Below are 19,485 nucleotides of genomic sequence, written 5' to 3'. Positions count from 1 at the left end.
CTGAGCCACATGTTCTTGGAATGCCCCAGATTAACAAAATTCTGGGCAGACCTTTTCAGAACGTTTTCATTTATATGTAACAAAGATATTGATCCCAATCCTCTGACTTCCATCTTTGGGGTAGTGCCAGAAGAAATGCAGCTAACAGCCAATCAGACAGAGCTCATAGCTTTCTCCACATTATTGGCTAGACGCCTGATTCTTCTCAGTTGGAAAAAGGCATTGCCACCATCTTACAAACGCTGGGTTACAGAGGTGATGTCGTGTCTTAAACTTGAGCATCTTAAGTACACTATCCGAGGTTCCTCTGCAAAGTTTTATGGGGTCTGGCAGCCCTTTTTATCTTATTTGAATCTTCATTGGCCAGTATAATATAATCAGTACTATTATGTTTATTATTCCCCCCCCCCCTTTTTTTTTTTTTTTGCTGTAGGGGTGTGTATGTTGATGTGTGTATAAATATGTAGTTCTAGAATTAATGTTGTATGTGGTTCTGTGTAATTGTGACTGTTGCAAAAAGGGAAAAATCAATAAAAATATTTGTATAAATATTTGTATAAGGACTTTCACCCAGGAGACCAGGGTTTGTGTTCCATTTGAGCTTTTTGAAGTTTACGAAACAAATGTATTGATTTAAAACCAAACCATGATGGTTTTCTAAATATAACCAAATAGTTTTTGTGCCTAAATGTAATCAAATTGTGACTGTTTCGCAATGTTGAAGCTATAGTGCGTAGTTTCTGTCGCCCCCATGAGGACTTCTAAGTAATGACAACAACCCTGTCCACATGATACAAGTCTTCTGTGATCGCGCACGCGCCCCCACCCCTCCTCCACGCAGTTGCTAGTAGCCAAGGAGGACACGGAAGATTAAAAAAAACATGATGGACTCTTCAAGGTCAAGATAAGATCAAGGTGTACTTTATTATCCCACAAGGGGAAATTCATGTGGTCATTAATTACATGCCCTTGTCACAACATATTCTCTAAAAACATAGACACCACAGACAAACAAGTAAACATATATGAAGAAAAGAATAACAATACTGCAGAAATGACAACGACAATTCATCTGACGTTGACAAAACATAAAAATGACTAATGGGTCTTCAGAAGAGGTAATTATCTTCACTCGAGCTTCTGCGCGGGAAAGTCACCGGACGACAACATTTTCTGACCATAGTCCTACTGAGAAATACAGAGAGAGAGTTGTGTGGAGCTGATAGTCTTAATTAGCTTTGTAGCAACTCATTTGCTGATGGCTTGAATGTAACGGACATTCATTAATATCAAAAAGTTACGCACTAGAGCTTTAAAGGTCCCATGGCATGAAAATTTCACTTCATGAGTTTTTTTAACATTAATATGAGTTCCCCCAGCCCCAGTGGCTAGAAATGGCGATCGATAGGTGTAAACCGAGCCCTTGGTATCCTGCTCTGCCTTTGAGAAAATGAAAGCTCAGATGGGCCGATCTGGAATCTTCTCCTTATGAGGTCATAAGGAGCAAGGTTACCTCCCCTTTCTCTGCTTTGCCCACCCAGAGAATTTGGCCCACCCATGAGAGAGAGACATCATTGTTTGCAAATAAGCAAAGTGGCAGTTGGTCAAGGCCACACCCCCACCCTCCACCTTGCCCCCCCCCCCCTCTCCTCCTCAATAGCATTTAAAGCTACAGACACAGAAATGGCACATCCTAAGGAAAGCTCATTGTGGGACTGGCTCTAGTGGCTGTAATTCTGCACCAAGGCTGAATTTCGGGAAAGAGACTTCAGATACAGTATTCGGGGACCACTAAGGTCTATATAAAAGCGTCCAAAAAGCAGCATGTCATGGGACCTTTAACGATGTGTTACGTTTTCTGGTTTAGATATGTAAATGGTGGGTCGTATTTCCTACCACCGCTAGGGACGCTAATTTATGAAAAGCTCCTATGGGTCATATTGAAGGGTAGGAACATCCGCTTTTTTTGTGTTGTAAATTTAACCTCCAGGGGATTTGTGAGGACTATGGTTAACTGCTCCTCAGATCTCTGCAGGGTAAATCCAGACAGCTAGCTAGACTATCTGTCCAATCTGAGTTTTCTGTTGCACGACTAAAACTACTTTTGAACGTACACATGTTCCACCAAAACAAGTTCCTTCCCGATACTATTTTGCAGAAGCACCGTGGCTCCTTAAAACTGCCCAAGACGATTGTGATTGGTTTAAAGAAATGCCAATAAACCAGATCACGTTTTTCTCTCATCCTGGAATGCTGTGTGGACTAGCCAGACCCTCCTCCACTAGCAGGAACAAGACACCTACGTTTACCTATGGTTTGGAGGACTTGTTGGCTGGATGTAAATATGGGTAGGTAAGATTTCTGCAGTTTTTGTCACTTTTTTCTATGTTTTTTTCACTCTTTCAAAAAAATTTGGAACGTTTTTGTCGCTTGTTTTTGACATTTTATCACATTTGTTGCTTTTTCCAAAATGTTTGTGTCGTGTCAGGCATTTTTGTCGCTTTCTTTTCGTTTTTCACGCCTTTTTTCAACGTTTGTGTCCCTTTTTTCGGCTTTTTTTTCACTTTTTACAACAGCTTTGTCGCTTTAAAGAGGCTTTTGAAACTTTCTTCGCAGTTTTGCTCGCTTTTTTTCAAGGTTTTTGTCGACGTTTGAAGCTTTCTTCAAAGTTTTTGTCGCTTTTGTTTTTATCTTTTTGGCGTTTTTTCTTTATTCATTTGGACTGCCTAAGGGGCTATGTTTTAATTTATTTCTTTAAAAAAAAAAATTAAACAAACTTTATTGACAGTTGACAATAACAATATATCCACCAGGGGGTACACTAATGGCAGAAAAAACATTACTAAACAAATAATTAAGTTGGTGTGCAGCAGCCCCGTGACACGAACTGAATAGGAGCCCCGAAAATGCGCAGCTCCTAGGACGTGCTTGTGTTACATGACTCTCTCTCTCTCTCTCTCCCCCCCCCACACACACTCCGGTTTACTAAAGGTGACCGCGCTCACTGCTCATTACTTAACGTCTTCAGATTGAGCGGTATCGGGAAGACGAGCTTGCCGCAGATCTGCCCCGGTGCTCCGGACACACTGCTGTGTCTGCTGGAAAGAAAAAAATCTGACAGGGCTGCCGGAGGGGTGTGTGTAGTGTGTAGTGTGTAGTGTGTGTGTGTGTGTGAGTGCGCGCGCGTGTGTGTGTGCGCGCGTGTATGTGTGTAGGCTATATGTGTGTGTGTTGACATCTAGAGTGCCGGGAGAATGTATGCGCCGCTTCATGCGCCAAACCTCCACTCTTCATCTAAAGTCTCGACACCTTACAGGCGGCTTTTCTTTTTTTTTCTTCTTCATCATCATTCAGCGTTTTGGTCAAATTTTTGCCTCACCTTGCCGACTGACGCTTGAATGTTGATACAGCGACGCGCATGCGTCGCTCTCGGAATAATTTGTGCAGCCTAAGTTTGCATCCCTGAGATCTTGTGGTCAAAAGTCGTCGGCGGGATCCGAGTTCAGTGATGTGGACTACTCTGGACCGCGGATACTGGGGAGTCTCGTGCTTGTCCTTGCTGGCGAGTGTGGTCTGCGGGGCGCAAAGGTGAGATCGCGGAATAACAATCGTGCCGTGTATTAGCCTATTTCAGACAAGGGCCCCAAAACATTTCATTTATAGTTCTGAATTGAAACGTGTGTTTTTTGTCCCTCAGCGCTAACGAGCCTAGCAACATGTCCTATGTGAAAGCCACCGTGGACAAGCTGCTGAAGGGCTATGACATCCGTCTGCGGCCTGATTTTGGAGGTAAAAAAAATAAAAGCTGCCGGTGTCCGTGTATCAAACATGTGGCTGCTGTAGCGCTGTATCATGCTTACTGATGCTCTGCTGCTGTCATGTTGTTTCCAACAGGCGCCCCTGTGGATGTAGGCATGAGCATAGACATCGCCAGCATTGACATGGTGTCTGAAGTCAACATGGTGAGTTACCTTCTCCATTCTCCCTATAGTGTAGGTGATGCGGTATGAGACGCGCGCGCACACACACACACACACACACACACACACACACACACACACACACACACACACACACACACACACACACACTGCCTCTTTGCTTTTTCCGCGCACTCTTCCAAAAACAGACGGAGAGAGAGGAGAGAAATCCGTGCCAGTCCGGTTTTGCCTCTGTACTTGGTGCAGCGCTGCTCCTGAAGGAAAACTAGCCCCCCGAGCCCCCTCCCTCCCTCCCTCCCTCCCGCTCCCTTTTCAGCACCATGGAGAGATCCGCAATGTGTCAAAGCCAATCCGTATGCATCGAGTACTTCACCGCGGTGGCACAACCAGCGAACGCTGTGAATTAACGAGAGAGAGACTGAGAGAGAGACTGAGAAAGAAAGACTGTTAACTCATTCCACACACGCATCTGTGGCCAGTGTGAGCCCGGTGTCAGAAGAAGCGGGGGGAAACGGACACAATAAGTGGGGGGAGAAGAGGAGATAAGATGTCTGTGTGCATGTTTTGTCCCTTTTTTTCTGCCCTCAGTGCAGTAATTACATAACGGCTGACTGAGAGTATGAGTCAACAGGAGGAAGGAGGCCCAAAAAAAGCAGAGAGTGTCTGCGGAATATGATGTTACCACTTAATACAGAGTACAATGCAGCGCTGCCAAGGTGCCCAGGGAATACACACCATCAGTGCTTTATAGCAGGACCAACTGTGTGAAGTCGGTGAGACTGTGTGTGTGTTTGTGTGTGTGTGCGGGAGGCATTCAGATCTATTAACACATACTGATGATAATGTACATTTGAACTGCTGTTGCTTTACTGCAGCTTTACGTAGGCTACAGCCTGATGTCTGTTGTGTAACTTCCTTTTACCTACCTGCGTACAGTAAGTCTCCTCTTAGATCCAGATATGTTGCACCTTTATTCTTCATCACGACAAACGGAGATATTTGTGAACGCAAGGCAAGGCAGCTTTATTTCTACAGCGCGTTTCAGCAACAAGGCATTTCAAAGTGCTTTACGTGAAACGTTAAAGAGCAGTTAAAAACAATAAAAAATATAAAAACAGAAAATAAAATGAGACAGATATGAAATGCATGAATAAGAGAGAGAGAGTTGCAGCGGACCTGCAGTTTTCTGGGAGTTTGTTCCAGATATGCAAGGTGCGATTTTCCGGGGAGGTTGCGTGGAATTTCCCCCTGTCTGGTATACATACCCCTGCCTCTGATGAATTATTTTTATTCCCGGTGGGGACAAAATATATCCCCCCTCTAAGTTCTCAATGCTACTTCACCAATAGACTATATACACTATATATACTGTACCTAAAATAGAGTAGAAGTATTTTAAACTAAGTAAAGCGCTGTAACGTGAACAGTCTATAGTGCGATAGAACGGTAAAATCTGAGCGGGACGCCAGTTACCAGCGGCAGTTGTGTAGCCGCCAATAGGTGACTGCGAGTTGGCTACAGGCACCGCCCGATGACGCTCCTTTCAGGCGCCGTGGTAGTTGAGTTTAGCCGGAAAAAGTGAGCGTCATGCGGCGACAAGTTAAGTTTAGGCACCAAAACGATTACTTAAAGTGCTCATATTATGCTCATTTTTAGGTTCATAATTGTATTTAGAGGTTATATCAAAATAGGGTTACATGGTTTAATTAAAAAAAAACACAATTTTTTTGTTGTACTGCACATTGCTGCAGCTCCTCTTTTCACCCTGTGTGTTGAGCTCTCTGTTTTAGCTACAGAGTGAGGCATCGCACTTCTGTTCCATCTTTGTTGGGAGTCGCACATGCACAGTACCTAGGAAAGGACTACTAGCCAGTCAGAAGCAGAGTATGAGGGCGGGCCCTGACAGTGCCTAGGTAAGGACTACTAGCCAGTCAGAAGCAGAGTATGAGGGTGTGCCCTGACGGTAGCTAGGTAAGGACTACTAGCCAGTCAGAAGCAGAGTATGAGGGCGTGCCCTGACAGTACCTAGGAAAGGACTACTAGCCAGTCAGAAGCAGAGTATGAGGGCGTGCCCTGACAGTACCTAGGAAAGGACTACTAGCCAGTCAGAAGCAGAGTATGAGGGCGTGCCCTGACAGTACCTAGGTAAGGACTACTAGCCAGTCAGAAGCAGAGTATGAGGGCGTGCCACGCTAGCAGCTAGGCGAGCATTATAACGTGTGTTACAAAGTCTGTCTCTGAAGTAAAGGCTGGACTACAGTAGAGCTGTTTGGAGCAGTTTGTGAACAGGGTTTTCTGTTGGAGATGGTAAGTCCCTTTGGGGACTTTCACTTTGTAAACCTATAACCTGCACAAAAAAGATATATAACACAATAAAGGAAAGGGAAAAAGCCAAAAAGCATAATATGAGCACTTTAAGTTTAGAGAAAAGATGGTGGTGTGATTAAGACATTCGCCCAGGAAACGCTCATTCAGTCCTCGTGAAAATATTTAGTTTTTCGCTGCGGAGTTAACTCCACTCACCGGCTTTGAAAGCACTGTGTTGTATTTTGACATCACGTTGTGTTTTTTCATTTTGAGATTATTTTCCATTGAATATTGAAGTGCATAAATAAGTGTTTTGGCATATCCATTGGTATTGAAAGGGGGATTTAATTCTGGCATGTTTTGTTTTATTGTGCATGATCAAACCCCCCCCCTTTTTTCACAAATCGCACCCTGCAGATATGTGTTGCATAAAAACTGAATGCTGCTTCTCCGTGTTTATGCAGGAGCATAAAAACAGTTAAAGGCTCACATATATATATATAAACTCCCCACTCGCCCCATACTGGGCGGTCTTCTTTTGCCTTCCTCCAAGCTCGGGTCCTGTATCAGAGGCCTGGGAGCCTGAGGGTTCTGCGCCGAATCTTAGCTCTTCCTAGGACTGCACTCTTCTGGACAGAGATCTCAGATGTTGCTGGAATTTGCTGGAGCCACTGTCCCAGTTTGGGGGTTACAAACTGGGACAGTGGCTTACAGGGGTTACAGGGATCTATGTACTTCCGTTGATCCAGAATCGGTGGAAACAAAAGCAGAACCTGTGATAATGGATGCATGTTATGTATGTTCAATTTTATTCCTGCGGTGTGAATTATCTTTTGTCATTGCCTGTATATTTGCCTTCTTGCATTTGTGTATTTGCTTTCTAGCAACCCACATTTTAAGGTATACATGTACATTCAGCATTGGAATAACTGTTATGGGGTCTTTCACAGCCTGAAACTGCAATGTGTCATTTTGTGTCAGAAGCTAGGGCAGCTGTCTGTATATACAATAGATACTAGTATGCTTTGTGGAGTTAATGATGTGCTGTCATTGTGAGCCTAGGTTATGAATTGTTTAGCCCCTTAACTTGGAGCTGTCAAAAGTACCCATGGGAAATAGATGGAGCCCAGCAGTGGTAAGATCTGATTGGTCTGCCTGTCTTTATGGGTCAGTGATTGGACCGTGGTGCCCTGTCTGATTATGCATCTCGATGAAAACGAGGATGGGAAGGGCTCCTTAATGCTCTGTTTGATGGAAACTCTTGGCACAAGATGCCACCTGAGCAAAACCAGAGCCAAGCTAAACCAGAAGTCTGAATGGTCTTATGACATACAGGAAAGTATTGATTTAAGGTAAACACCTGGAATTGTGGTCTCAAGAAAGTGTAAAAGTGAGACTTTGTTAAAAAGTGTGTGTGTGTGTGTGTTTCAGCAGTTCTCATGAACCATGCGTACGTATAGCTACAAAAAGTAAAGCACTGCAATTTGTATGTATTCCACAGATATATGAGACTAGATATCGTCTTTCAGATTTCATACATTTGTAAAATGGCATAAGTGTTGTTTTCCTGGTTTTAAAGGCTGCATTACAGTAAAGTGATGTACTTTTCTGAACTTACCAGACTTACTAGCTATTTTATTATTTGCCTTTACCCACTGCGTCATTATACCCACATTATAGATGATTATTTTTAAAAATACTCATTGTGAAAATATTTTGTGAAAGCACCAATTGTCGATCGATCTATTTGGTCGTGATTCTCCACATAGCCTAGCTCAAATTCCACATATTTATTGCTGTATGCACCACATTGGTTTTGTATGACAGGGACAGTGCTTACTAATAAACACTGCTGTAACTATGCCAGAATTAGCCAAAAGGCTAGTTTTTATCTGCAGTGACATACAGGGAGGAAGGGAGGAGTTTGGGGTGGATGGGCGGGTCGTAAAACATAGCGCTTTCAAGCGGGGGGAGCGGAGTTTGTGTCCCGGACACAAGACTTTCACCCAGGAAACACGTGTTTGTTTTGTTGGTAGTACAACTTAAGGGGGCCAGTGTTTTAATTCAAACGACAATAGTTCTTTCTAATCTTAACTAGTCGTTTTGGTGCCTAAAATTAACTGACGTCCCCGCAGGATGGTCAACTTTTGTTGGCTAAACTCAACGGTGACAGCTTTTTTTTAAAGTATAATTTTAGAAAAACTAATATTAAAAAAACAAAGACATGATGTGCATAACAGTCAAAGAAGTTAACTTTAGGTAAACAATTCAGTACACAGAAAATCAAAGTTTGGGATTGTGGTTCCCAGGTTCTTAGTGAGCTAATGTTGATATGCTAAAGTAGGCCAAAGTTCAGCCATAGCTACGTTGTTAGCTTCTAGCTAAAAGTCAGGCACTTAGGTACTGTTAGGGACTGTTAGGCAAAGACACTAGTGGTGCGTCTCAGCATAGCCATCTAGCGGTAGGGTGTTTAAACACAACATAAACGTGAACCACTTCCATGAATACTTTTGCACGTCAACTAAAAAACAAAAAACAAATGATATTGCATTTTTGAAAATCGATATAGTATTGCTAAATAAAATATTGCGATACTCAAGTGTATCGATTTTTTTCTTACACCCCTACCTCACACTGAAAGGGACCCGACTTTCAGTAACCTTTTAATTTCTTAATTTAACTGTAAAGACCGTTAAACCCTAAGAGCCCTATTTTAACGATCTAAGTGCACGACGTGCAGCGCATGGCGCAGGTGCGTTTAGGGCGTGTCCAAATCCACTTTTGCTAGTTTAACGGCGAAAAAAAGGGTACGGGCGCCTGGTTCAAAAGGGTTGTACTTAGTGTCTTCATTAATTCCTAGGTGTGTTTTGGGCGTAACATGCAATCAACCAATCAGAGATCATCTCCCATTCCCTTTAAAAGCCAGGCGCGTTTGTACCTTGGCACATTGCTATTATGATGGCGGATATGCACCGTAATAATTTTATTTGTACTCTTTTTGAATGTTTGTGTGCTGCTGCGCTTCCCTGTGTGTGTAACAAGCATAGTGTGCGCGCTGTGCACAAGCCTAGGTGCATTTTACTAATTTGCTGTTAAAATAACAATGAAATGCTACGCTATTGACTTTAGACTTTAGACTTTATTGATTTGGTCAATGGCGCAATCACTTCCCGCTGCCTCAAGATAGTAATACGCCAAGAATGCACCTGAACACACCTCCCTGTAAGACCAGCACGCCCATGGGCGCAAAGATGGGCACAGGTGCATTTGCTATTTAAACAAAGTGGGCGCTGGACAAGAAACTGACAACTGCGTCGGTCTTAAGCTAGCAAGGACACTTGCGTTGGGCTTTGCGCTGCGCCGGGTGCAAGATAGGACCCAAACGGTCATTAGACCGGTTGTCAACTGACCAGCTGGCTGCCTAATTTCACAGGACATCATATGAATTGCTGTGCATACGTTTTCATACAATATCAAACATATTCTTTGTAAATCTTTCCTTTCTTAGCCCTCGATATTTTCCAATCTTCTCGCGTTTCTTCTTCTTGATGTTGTTATCTATCACAACTGCCTTATTCTGCTGTTTCCCCCAACGTCCCAGTTAGAGAGTAAATGCCGTAAACATATTCGTTGTAAATCTTTACAATCGTTCCCCGAAAGAATCAAGCAGGCCTGCCATGTTGCACGAACCAAATGTTTTTCAAAACGTGCTATTTTCAGCGTGTAGCTCGCTAGCTCGAAGTCTGTTGTTGTTTCCCATAGCGAAGGGATTTATCCTGGAAATGTACTTCCGTTGATTCAGACTCGGTGGAAACAGAACCTGTGATAATGGATAGATGTTAGGTATGAGAATGCGTTGGTTTTAGCTCCTACTACTTATTTCACTACGTTAGTGGATATATATTTAGATAACCCGGAGAGTCTGAATTAAATCGTGATGCATGTTGGAAATCTTTTGCACATAGAAAATGACAAATTGAAACTCAAGAGTGCTTCATGCGGAGAAACCTTAACTCACATTTTCTGCTTCTTTACCACCTTTGGTGAAAAAGCAGTGGTTCCCAAAATGTGGGGCATGCCCCCAGGTGGGGTGCAGATCCATTGCAGATGATCAGGGGTAAAATGTGGCGTGGCAATAAAGTTGAAAATTAAATTTTCACCACAGCAGATATGTTGACTTATAAAACACGTGCCGATTTAATATTAGAGCCACATTCGGTATCAGTATTTTTAACAAGCAGTCACATGGCTGTGTGTCATGTAAAAAGGGGTCAGTCTAGAAAGAGGCTGGTTGCTGCCACTTTCATGTCTGTCCTTGACTATGGTGATGTTTTATACATGCATGCTTCTTCTCAAAGATTACATGCACTGGACACTGTACACCATGGAGCTCTGAGGTTCATCACTGGTCTTAAAGCCCTCACTCACCATTGTGAACTGTACGAACGTATTGGATGTTTTGCCTTCTCCGTTAACACAGAGACTTAAACACTGGCATATCTTCATATACAAGGCTATTTTAGGTCTACTTCTGACCTATATCAGTGTAAATAGTACCGGGACTTACAATCTTCGTTCCCAGGATCTTTTCCTTCTGTCTGTTCCAAAGGTTAGAACTGAGCTGGGGAAAAAGGCCTTTAAGTTTACTGCTCCCTCTACCTGGAACAAGTTACAGAAATCCATGAAACTTACTCAGCTGCTCTCATTGGTCGCTTTTAAGAAGATATTGATTCACTTGGAGGCAGCCACATCTGGCTGCAGATGTTTTAGCTGATGTGTTTAGGATTGTGGTTGACTTTGAGGCATTTGCTGATTCAGTTGTTTTATGTTTTTAGTGTTTTTGTGTATTTAGTGTTTGTATGTATGTGTGGTTGTACTGCTGCCTGTCTTGGCCAGGACACTCTCAAAAACGGGATTTTAAATCTCAGTGAGTCTTTTCCTGGTTGAATAAAGGTAAATAAAAACAAAATATTCATCCTCACAGAGAATTATGGGTAACTCTGCACCTCCTCCCAGCTCTACACAGCTTTTGAGCTACTTTCAGCCCATTGTTTTGGTTCAGTGAAAGTGTTGTCATTGAAAAAGCTAAAGCCACTGTACACTACCAACAGCAGACTGACAGTTATAGTGTCCATTGTCAGCAACAAATCCACGCTTCTCATTCATTTCTATGGGAGCAGCTGTGCAATGCATTCTGGTAGCATCGCGGGGACTTTTGAGAAGCGGGGCGTCGAGTCGCCTGCTCCTCATTTGCATAAAGTTGAATCCAGGCAACTTCATGCAAATAAGGAGCGGCCGGCTCGGCTCTACGCCTCTCAAAAACTCACGGAAATCTTTTAAACTGACCTTTTGTCGATATTAAATGAAAGTTACAAAAACATTTGGACATTGATTGACAGCCCCTAGAGACTGCAACAATTATTGCATTGCACAATATATAACTGTGGTAGTGAGGATGTCCCTAAAGGAAAGGCCACAAGTTCATTATAATTTGAAGGGTTTATCCCGATGGAAGTATGAATGTGCTCAGTAAAGTTCACGGCAATCTGACTGTTAGATTATGATATGAAATTGGAACGTTTTGCCTGAAGGTGGAAATAGAGAACAGCTCATGGAGTGCATTTTAAAATGGGAAGGGTTCATCCTCTGGGAGTATTTCATTGGCAAGACAGATAATTGTTGAGTGCACGTTGAAAATGTGGCATTAGAGATGATGGTGGCTATAAGGGACAGGTGAGGGTGTCACTGACAACAAGATAATCCGTCCTCTGGAGACCCTAAATATTCATAGCAAATTGTATTCAAATGCAAATGCAATTTTTTTTTATTGTTTTTTTTTTGGTTTTCTGTTTGACTGCCGCTGTAAGGTCAATGTCAATTCCCGTACCTGAACTAGAGGACCCCCTCGAAAACGAAATGGTTCATCTCAAGGGGTTATTCCTCTTCAATAAATAAATGTCAATAATAGTGCAGGTGATATGTGAATATTATGTTCACATTTTCACAAAAGCATGACATTTGGTACACTTGTACAGTTTGGGGTGCTACACATTTTTAGAAATGGAGCCATTTCAAAAATGCCTGATGGCGGCTATTTTACTTTCCACCTTAACCAAATGATGTATTTTGCATCATATCTTCTGAGACAAACAAGAGGAGAGATAGTTGACTCTAGCACTTGATCAAAGCTCAAAGGGACATTAGAATAATTAGGATTCATTCTCTGGCAACCATGAATATCCATACCGGATTTCATGGCCATCTGTCCAGTAGTACCTTTATTGTTCTGGGCCAAAGCGTTGGCCATCTTGAGTTAACCCTGTGAGTGTTAGCTTTCTACTTGTTTACATATGGACAAAGAGCCAGGTAGTAGAAGCGGCCTCCTTCAGATTCCCCTGAGGACATTTCTAATGTCACAGTGTGACAAATCAAGCAACCTTGACCCTGACATTGACGTGAACCCGAGAGACAGGGCCTGCATGCTCGTGAAGATCTACTGAACTTGGCAGTTAGTGAACAGATTACAGGGAGATTTGAGATCATTGTCAGGCCCGTACTGGCCTTAGTCATCAGACATGCTGTGCTGTCACCAGCAAGAGCAGCCGGTGAGTTTAAAGCGACAGTGATGCCACATGAGGTTTTTCTGCTTGCTCGCTGAGATCCATCCACTTCTCTCAGCATGCGGACTGATCGGCTGTGGCATTGTTTCTGCCTGGGTGATGCACATTGCTCTCTGCAAAAAGGACAACGGCATGCATTCATGTGTAGAGATTATTATTTGTCTTGTGGATGTCAAACATTGGCCATCCCAGCGATCCCTGCACATACAAGGGGTTCAGAGCTACAGGCAGAAACTGACGTGGTATAGGTGTGTGTGACTGCCGTGACTGTTGGTTCAAAACAACAATGGAGGACGTGATAGACCAACCCATTCTCACTAACCCTTGGCGTCATTCTTCAGTGCGGTCAGGTGCCTTTGGGCGCCATTTTTCGGCACGCTTGGTTGGGATTCTTGGTCTGTCGGTATCAATTTGCCGTCATTGTTCAATGTTTATGGTAACTGACAAGAACGGGACAGTTTGGTCTAGGAAAAGATCGTGGGTGGGGTTACAAAATGTATGTTTCCGTGACACAGTACCCTAACCTGGGACGAAAATGGGACACGCACCCCGGTCTCCTGGGTGAAAGTCCTGTGTTGTTTGACCTATCCACCACCCCAACCAACCTCCTTCTGCACATTTTCGGTCTTTCATACTACTTGATACTGTTGTCGCTATTAATACTACATCATCTTACAGCACCACGGTCGACCTGTTGCTATGCCCGGTGTGTTCCGTACAGACGCTAAAGGGTGATTTTGGCATCGGTATCTGGAGCTGAAAGCCATTGACCAAGCATCAGTACTTGACGAGTTGGGGATAAGAACTGGTCGGATAGACAGATGGTTCATCCAATCACCTGGCAGGTATTTTTTAAAAGTGCCTTTCCTTTTCCAAACATTTTACAATGACAAATTCTCAGATGGTTCTGTGTAACAAACCATACCATAGTTTGTAGCTGAACTTTAGCAGAATGTTTTTTTTTGGGGTGAGGCTATTTGCACCCCTGGTACAATTAGCAGTGTATGCTATTCGTACCCTGGTGCAATTAAAAAATGAATGCTATTCGTACCCCGCCGGTGCACACAGCAATGTGTTCTATTAATACCCGGTCTGGTACAAATATCAATGTATGCTATTTGCACCCCTGTGCATTTACAGTACCTTGGTGTATATTTACACACAGTTATCCATACTACTCATGTATTACACCTTTTTGGAATATTATCGCCCTGACATTCTTACCTTAACCATAACCAATCCCACTCCTCTTGCCTAAACCTAACCAACCCAACCAGAGCAGGCATATTCATGAGTCTTCCCCTACCACCCTGCACCCTGACTTGCGCAATTGCATGCAAATTATCCAATCCAAAATGAAAAAAACAAGATCACCTCACCAGGGAATTTAACTCCAGACTCCCAGACCAAAGCTCAGTGTTCTAACCACTCACCTAGCAGTTCTTACAGAACATTATACAACTGTTTACCACTTGGTGTCTTCAAGCCTCGGTTGTTAGATCACCATACTGTATACAAAAAATAGGTACTAACTAACAAACTAACGGTTGTATGCTTTCACTGAAGACAGAAAGCGCAACTGTAGTATCCATTTTTCTGATAGAAATTCAATTGTTAGAAACGTTAGAGACAAAACTTTCCTAATATGCCAGTTTCTGCAGTCATGGAAGATGAACGTCCGCCATGATTTCGGTGCACGCGAGCAACGTGTTTTTGTTGTTACGTCACAGGGTGTGAATAGCTCAGCTGTGTGGCCGAGGCTATTCGTACCAGGGTAGCAAATAGACACTCCGTTTTTTGTTTTTTTTTGCTGATTAGAAAAAAGTATTTCATATCATGGCAACCACAACGAATTGCTCAGACTCTGTGTCGCAGTGTACTTTGTTGGAGATTTTTGAGAGTATCTTTGCATTAACTCTATGAGCGCTGTGTGCTTTAATGGCACATCTTCTGATAGAGAACACCGTCCCTGAGACTCCAGAAAGCTTGCGGCTGCCAAAATCAATCAAAAGCATCGGCACACAAGCAATAAGCAGCTCATCAGCTGTTAATGAAAATGCACACATTGCCTTCAGTCCCATCAACCTCTATCTGTGCATTACACTGACAGCCAACTAATAAGATTACATAGTAGTAATGGATCTGATAGTTTTGTCTATAAGTAGTCACTGTATCCGTGTTTATAGTGGCTAGCAGCAGCTGTGAATGCTTTGGAGTGATTTTACAGCAACAGACCTGGTATTACTGCTCTCTAATGAAGACTTATTTTGTACTGGCTAATGTGAGAAAATTAGACTGATAACATTTAATCCTGCAGTATACCTGACAAGGCTTAAGCGACATATGCGATAATCTAAATTGTTGTCAGTTCATCTAAAACCCTCCCACAGGACTGCGTTGTGCATTTGGAGAGAATTGTGTTATGTGTGTTTGTGTCCTCTCAGCAGCTGCTATCGATTGGCATGGCAGAGTGATGTGTCCGGCACCACTTTAGGATTAGGATTTATGAAGAAGCTCTGCAGACAACAGCATATTTTAAGGTGCCAACAGCTCATTCGGATCAGGGTTCAGCAGGGGTCACACAGCTCTAATCCCCCCCCCTTAAAGGGGGGGTTACCCCAAAAAGGGCCTTTTTTTTTTTTTAAAACCCCCCCCAAAAAAAAAAACACACAAAAAACCCAAACCACAAAGCTCACACAGCTCTAATGCCCCCCCTTAGTTTGGGGGGGGTTTTTTTTTAAAGGCCCTTTTTTTTTTTTTTTTTTTTTAAGGAACACTCTTAAAAAAAGTGATAAAACCCCCCCCAAAAACACCACACCCACACACCCCCCCCCCCCACAACACACCCCCCCCCCCCCTGTGATTTGGGATCATCAAAAGAATTGCATTTTTTGGCGTTTGGATGGCAAACACTTCTGTTCTGGAAACTGCTAAGGAACCCTCTTACTGTCAATATACATATGAAAGCCATATATTTTCTGAATGCCCTAGGTCTATAGGACATTCAGTTTTTATACTTAAAATAATTCAGTTATGTTAGTTTAATATTTTCGAGTTGCATATACAGATAATATTTGAGTTGGCTTATTTAGTAAGCACTACTGTATAGCCTATTAGCGTACTGATCAGTAGAAAATGTGTTTTAAAATAGAAAACGTTACACTTCATACATTTTGTATTTATAACACGTTATAATATGTATTATTGTAAAAAAAAAACGTAATAGCAGTCACCTTAGTAGTTTTATTTTACCTAAAGTGAAAACCAAATCAATTCAACGTTCAGTTAGGTACAGAGCAATGTGTGAATGGAACTCCCTCCCAAATATTAGCAAACAACAAAACACTCAGAATGGTTTTAAAAAATCACTTAAGAAATATTACCTTCAAAGAGATTTCAATATTTAATATCAATTTAGAGAGATTCTGTTATAGGGCTTTTCGTTATATCTTATTTTTTTAAATGGATCTATTTGGAGTAGTGTAATTTTTTTTTTTGTGTGTGTGTGATTAATTGCGTTAATTGTAAAATATTTGTATTTTCAAATGTTGTGTAATGTGAAGTAATGTCTTTGTGCGTATGGCGTGTAATGTGATGTTGTAAATTGTATTGTCACACGATAGATTGTAGGACCCCAGGAAGAACAGCTTTTAGCTTATGCTGAAGCTAATGGGGATCCAAATAAAAGAAAACAAAGAACCTTATGTAAGTCACTCTATTAGCTGACTGGAGTGAATTCTCCAAATAAAAGGTCTGTCTGGGATTTAGTGGGACATTTGTTTTACAATGATCCCTGAACCATGTACACCATGTTTAAATGTATGCATTATTACACACTTATGAAATAAATACAGTTTGAAGCAGAAATAATCAAAAACCTAGCATAGGCTACTTGTTCTATTCAAATAAATGAAATCCCTTTGCTTGTAAATGTCTCCTTTTCCTTTTTATGAAAGGAAAAACACATTATTTGATACATTTTCATTGTGACCCTAAAATTCTAAGAAGCACATGTGCTCCTTGGGAAAAAGTTAGCGTTGAGCCCTGCATATGCTTTAATCAATGTGCTATAAACTCTGTGGTGTAAAGTACCTTAGAGGATATGCAGTGTAAGAACAGTTTTTTTATTGTTTTTTTCTTCTTTACATATTCAAACTGAACTAAAGCAGCCTGGCTGAGAGCAAAGCCTTTTAAGTAACACTTAAGGTTTTGGTTATAATTTGAAATGTGCCAGCCAGTATTTCGTTTCCCATCTAGGATAAGCTGTTTTTGCCTGAGCTTTTTAACAGCTCTGATTTCACTGTAGAGTGTGGTTTAAACCTACTCTAACTGTAAAGTGTCTCGAGATAACTCCTGTTATGATTTGATACTATAAATAAAATTGAATTGAAGTTGAATTGAATTTTTAGCCTGTCCAGACAGACAGAGCCATTAGACAGGAGCCCCATTGGATCACATGGTCAGAGATGGAATTTCAGACAAAAAAGAAAAGAGACGAAGAGCAAGACTGACCTGAGCTGAAGCTGAAATATGATATGTATAGAAATAATATATATAGATATTGTAACAAATGTTATCCTGATCTGAATGCAAATCCTGGGGGTCGTCGATAGCGAAAAGTCTGCTGCGACCTTGCGGCTCCTCCAAAGTGTTTGAGTCAAAAAGAAGGAAAAAAAAAAGATTTTAAAAAGCAGACCAGAAACCCTGGGAATTATACTCATATTGGACGTTTCTGCACTTCATAATGTATGTCCACTGTTGCCATTTAGTGTAAATGAAGGAAGTAGTGTGCCCTTTATGTAGCAGGGTGGTGTAGTAGTAAAGGTCAGTCCTTCCAGAAAAATGCAGAGTTTTTTTGTGATTGTTGCGGGCAAAAATCCTTGATTATGCGGCACGTTTTCTTAAAAAATGCGAGATATTTATGCAATTTTATGCAATGAAATTGCGGGAACTTGCAAAATCTGCGGTTTGATGAAAAAGAGAAAAAAAAGTGATTTCCCCAACACCCTGCTTTCGATGATGTTCACATCACGTAATTACGTCACTTCATAACGTCACTTCATAACGTCACTTCATAACGTCACTTCATTACGTTCCCATGGCAACGGGGGAAAATGGATGCTCTTGTGTGTGACTTTCTGCTAAGATATATGTGACTTTTTTGCAACGAAAATGCGGGGATTATGAAATCATGCAAGCCCTGCATATTTTGCGCGGAAAAAATAATAAAATTGCGGCCCCTGCATAAATATGCGGACTTTGGCTGATTATGCATTGAATTATGCGATTGCATAATCACGTTTTTCTGGAGGGACTGAAAGGTGTGTGGAGGACGGGGGTGGGGAAGGGGCATATAGCAAGTCTGACGTTCAGACTTTCAGAAACCGGAGTTCCTGTTCTGTCTCTCCCAAACTTTAACATTTTAAAAGTATTTAACCCTCCTGTTGTCCTCGGGTCAAATTTGACCCATTTTCAAAAAGTCTCTATATCAAAAATGTGGGTTTCTTTCAAAAAAAAATTCCAAAGAAATTAACATGGTTCCATATGACGTTCTTTGGTGTAAAATAAATGATCAGTTCAATACAGGGCTGGACTGGGACAAAAAAATCGGCCCTGGCCACAGACCCATTCCCTGCAGACAGTCCTCTTAAAATATGCGTGCATTCTATGATATGAGTTGTTTATCGTTTTGGATCCTTCAAGAGGGGTCTCAAGACTTATCTGTTGATCTTAAATAATTAATTTAGGATTTGTATATTTATGGTATTTTGTTATTTATTTTTTTATAATTGATGTTGTAATGCCATTATTGTTAGAATTACTATTTTGCTTAATGTTGTCTAAGCAACTTGAGATTCATATTTTGTCACTTTGGACAAAAGTGTCTGCTAAATACAATAACCATAACCATAACCCTCCCCAAAAGCTACAATAAAGCCTGGAAAAAGAGCACCAATACAAGAGAAGCAGTGAACTCACTCACTTTTGATTAACATTGAAGTATACAAGTATGTATTGTCAGTAAAGTCAGTCAAAATGTTGCATTGGCCCACATTTTGTGTGGGCCAATGATTTACTCTAACAAGGTAACCTTTAAAAGAGTGAGGAACGGAGAGAAATGTCAGCTAAGTTAAGGTATAATTAATTTAGCCTAAATGTCTGGGCAATGTAGAGAGACAGCTGTGTACATTGTATACACGAGCCTAGGAGAACAGGCTGCATAGATCACACAGACCTTTCAGTTATCCAACAGGCCAACCGCTAGCATTTTCAATGTAAGCTTAAGCAGTTAGGTTACCTGACAGCCACTAACTTTAATGTTACAGCCAAACTGCTTGTTGTTGTCGTTATGACATGAGGCGCACATAGCGCGTGCACACACTCACACACACATACACACACACAGAGCCTCCCTCCCTGTTAATTTGCCTACTCCTTACCATGTCGTCAACTACTCTCTCTTCCATCTTTTCCTCACTCGCTCCCATGGCCCTGTCATGGTCACTCTCCTCCTCCTCGCGGCTTCGTCCCTGTCATTAAGCCGTTTCTGCTTCTCTGTGTAGCCAGCCACCTCTCCTCCTCCTCGGCTTCAGGTAATGCTGATGTTGAAGCAGCTA

General features: G+C 41.8%; 1 protein-coding gene across 2 annotated transcripts in view; it reads left to right on the top strand.

Moving 5' to 3' along the window:
- Nucleotides 1–19,485, top strand: part of gabrb1 (gamma-aminobutyric acid type A receptor subunit beta1) — a 71,511-nt gene that overhangs the window by 11,032 nt on the left and 40,994 nt on the right. The window contains exons 2-4 of one of the 2 annotated variants that reach the window (XM_039786424.1): nucleotides 2,159–2,348; nucleotides 3,698–3,789; nucleotides 3,895–3,962. In XM_039786424.1, coding sequence (XP_039642358.1) covers nucleotides 2,212–2,348; nucleotides 3,698–3,789; nucleotides 3,895–3,962 — 297 coding nt within the window. In that variant the 5' untranslated portion in view covers nucleotides 2,159–2,211. Of the gene's footprint in view, nucleotides 1–2,158; nucleotides 2,349–2,942; nucleotides 3,589–3,697; nucleotides 3,790–3,894; nucleotides 3,963–19,485 lie in introns of those variants that run through there. The other variant, XM_039786425.1, reaches the window with a different exon arrangement.

The sequence above is a fragment of the Perca fluviatilis genome, chromosome 20 (genome assembly GCF_010015445.1).
Source record: "Perca fluviatilis chromosome 20, GENO_Pfluv_1.0, whole genome shotgun sequence".
NCBI lineage: Eukaryota > Metazoa > Chordata > Actinopteri > Perciformes > Percidae > Perca > Perca fluviatilis.
This window is presented reverse-complemented; position numbering and strand designations above follow the sequence as displayed.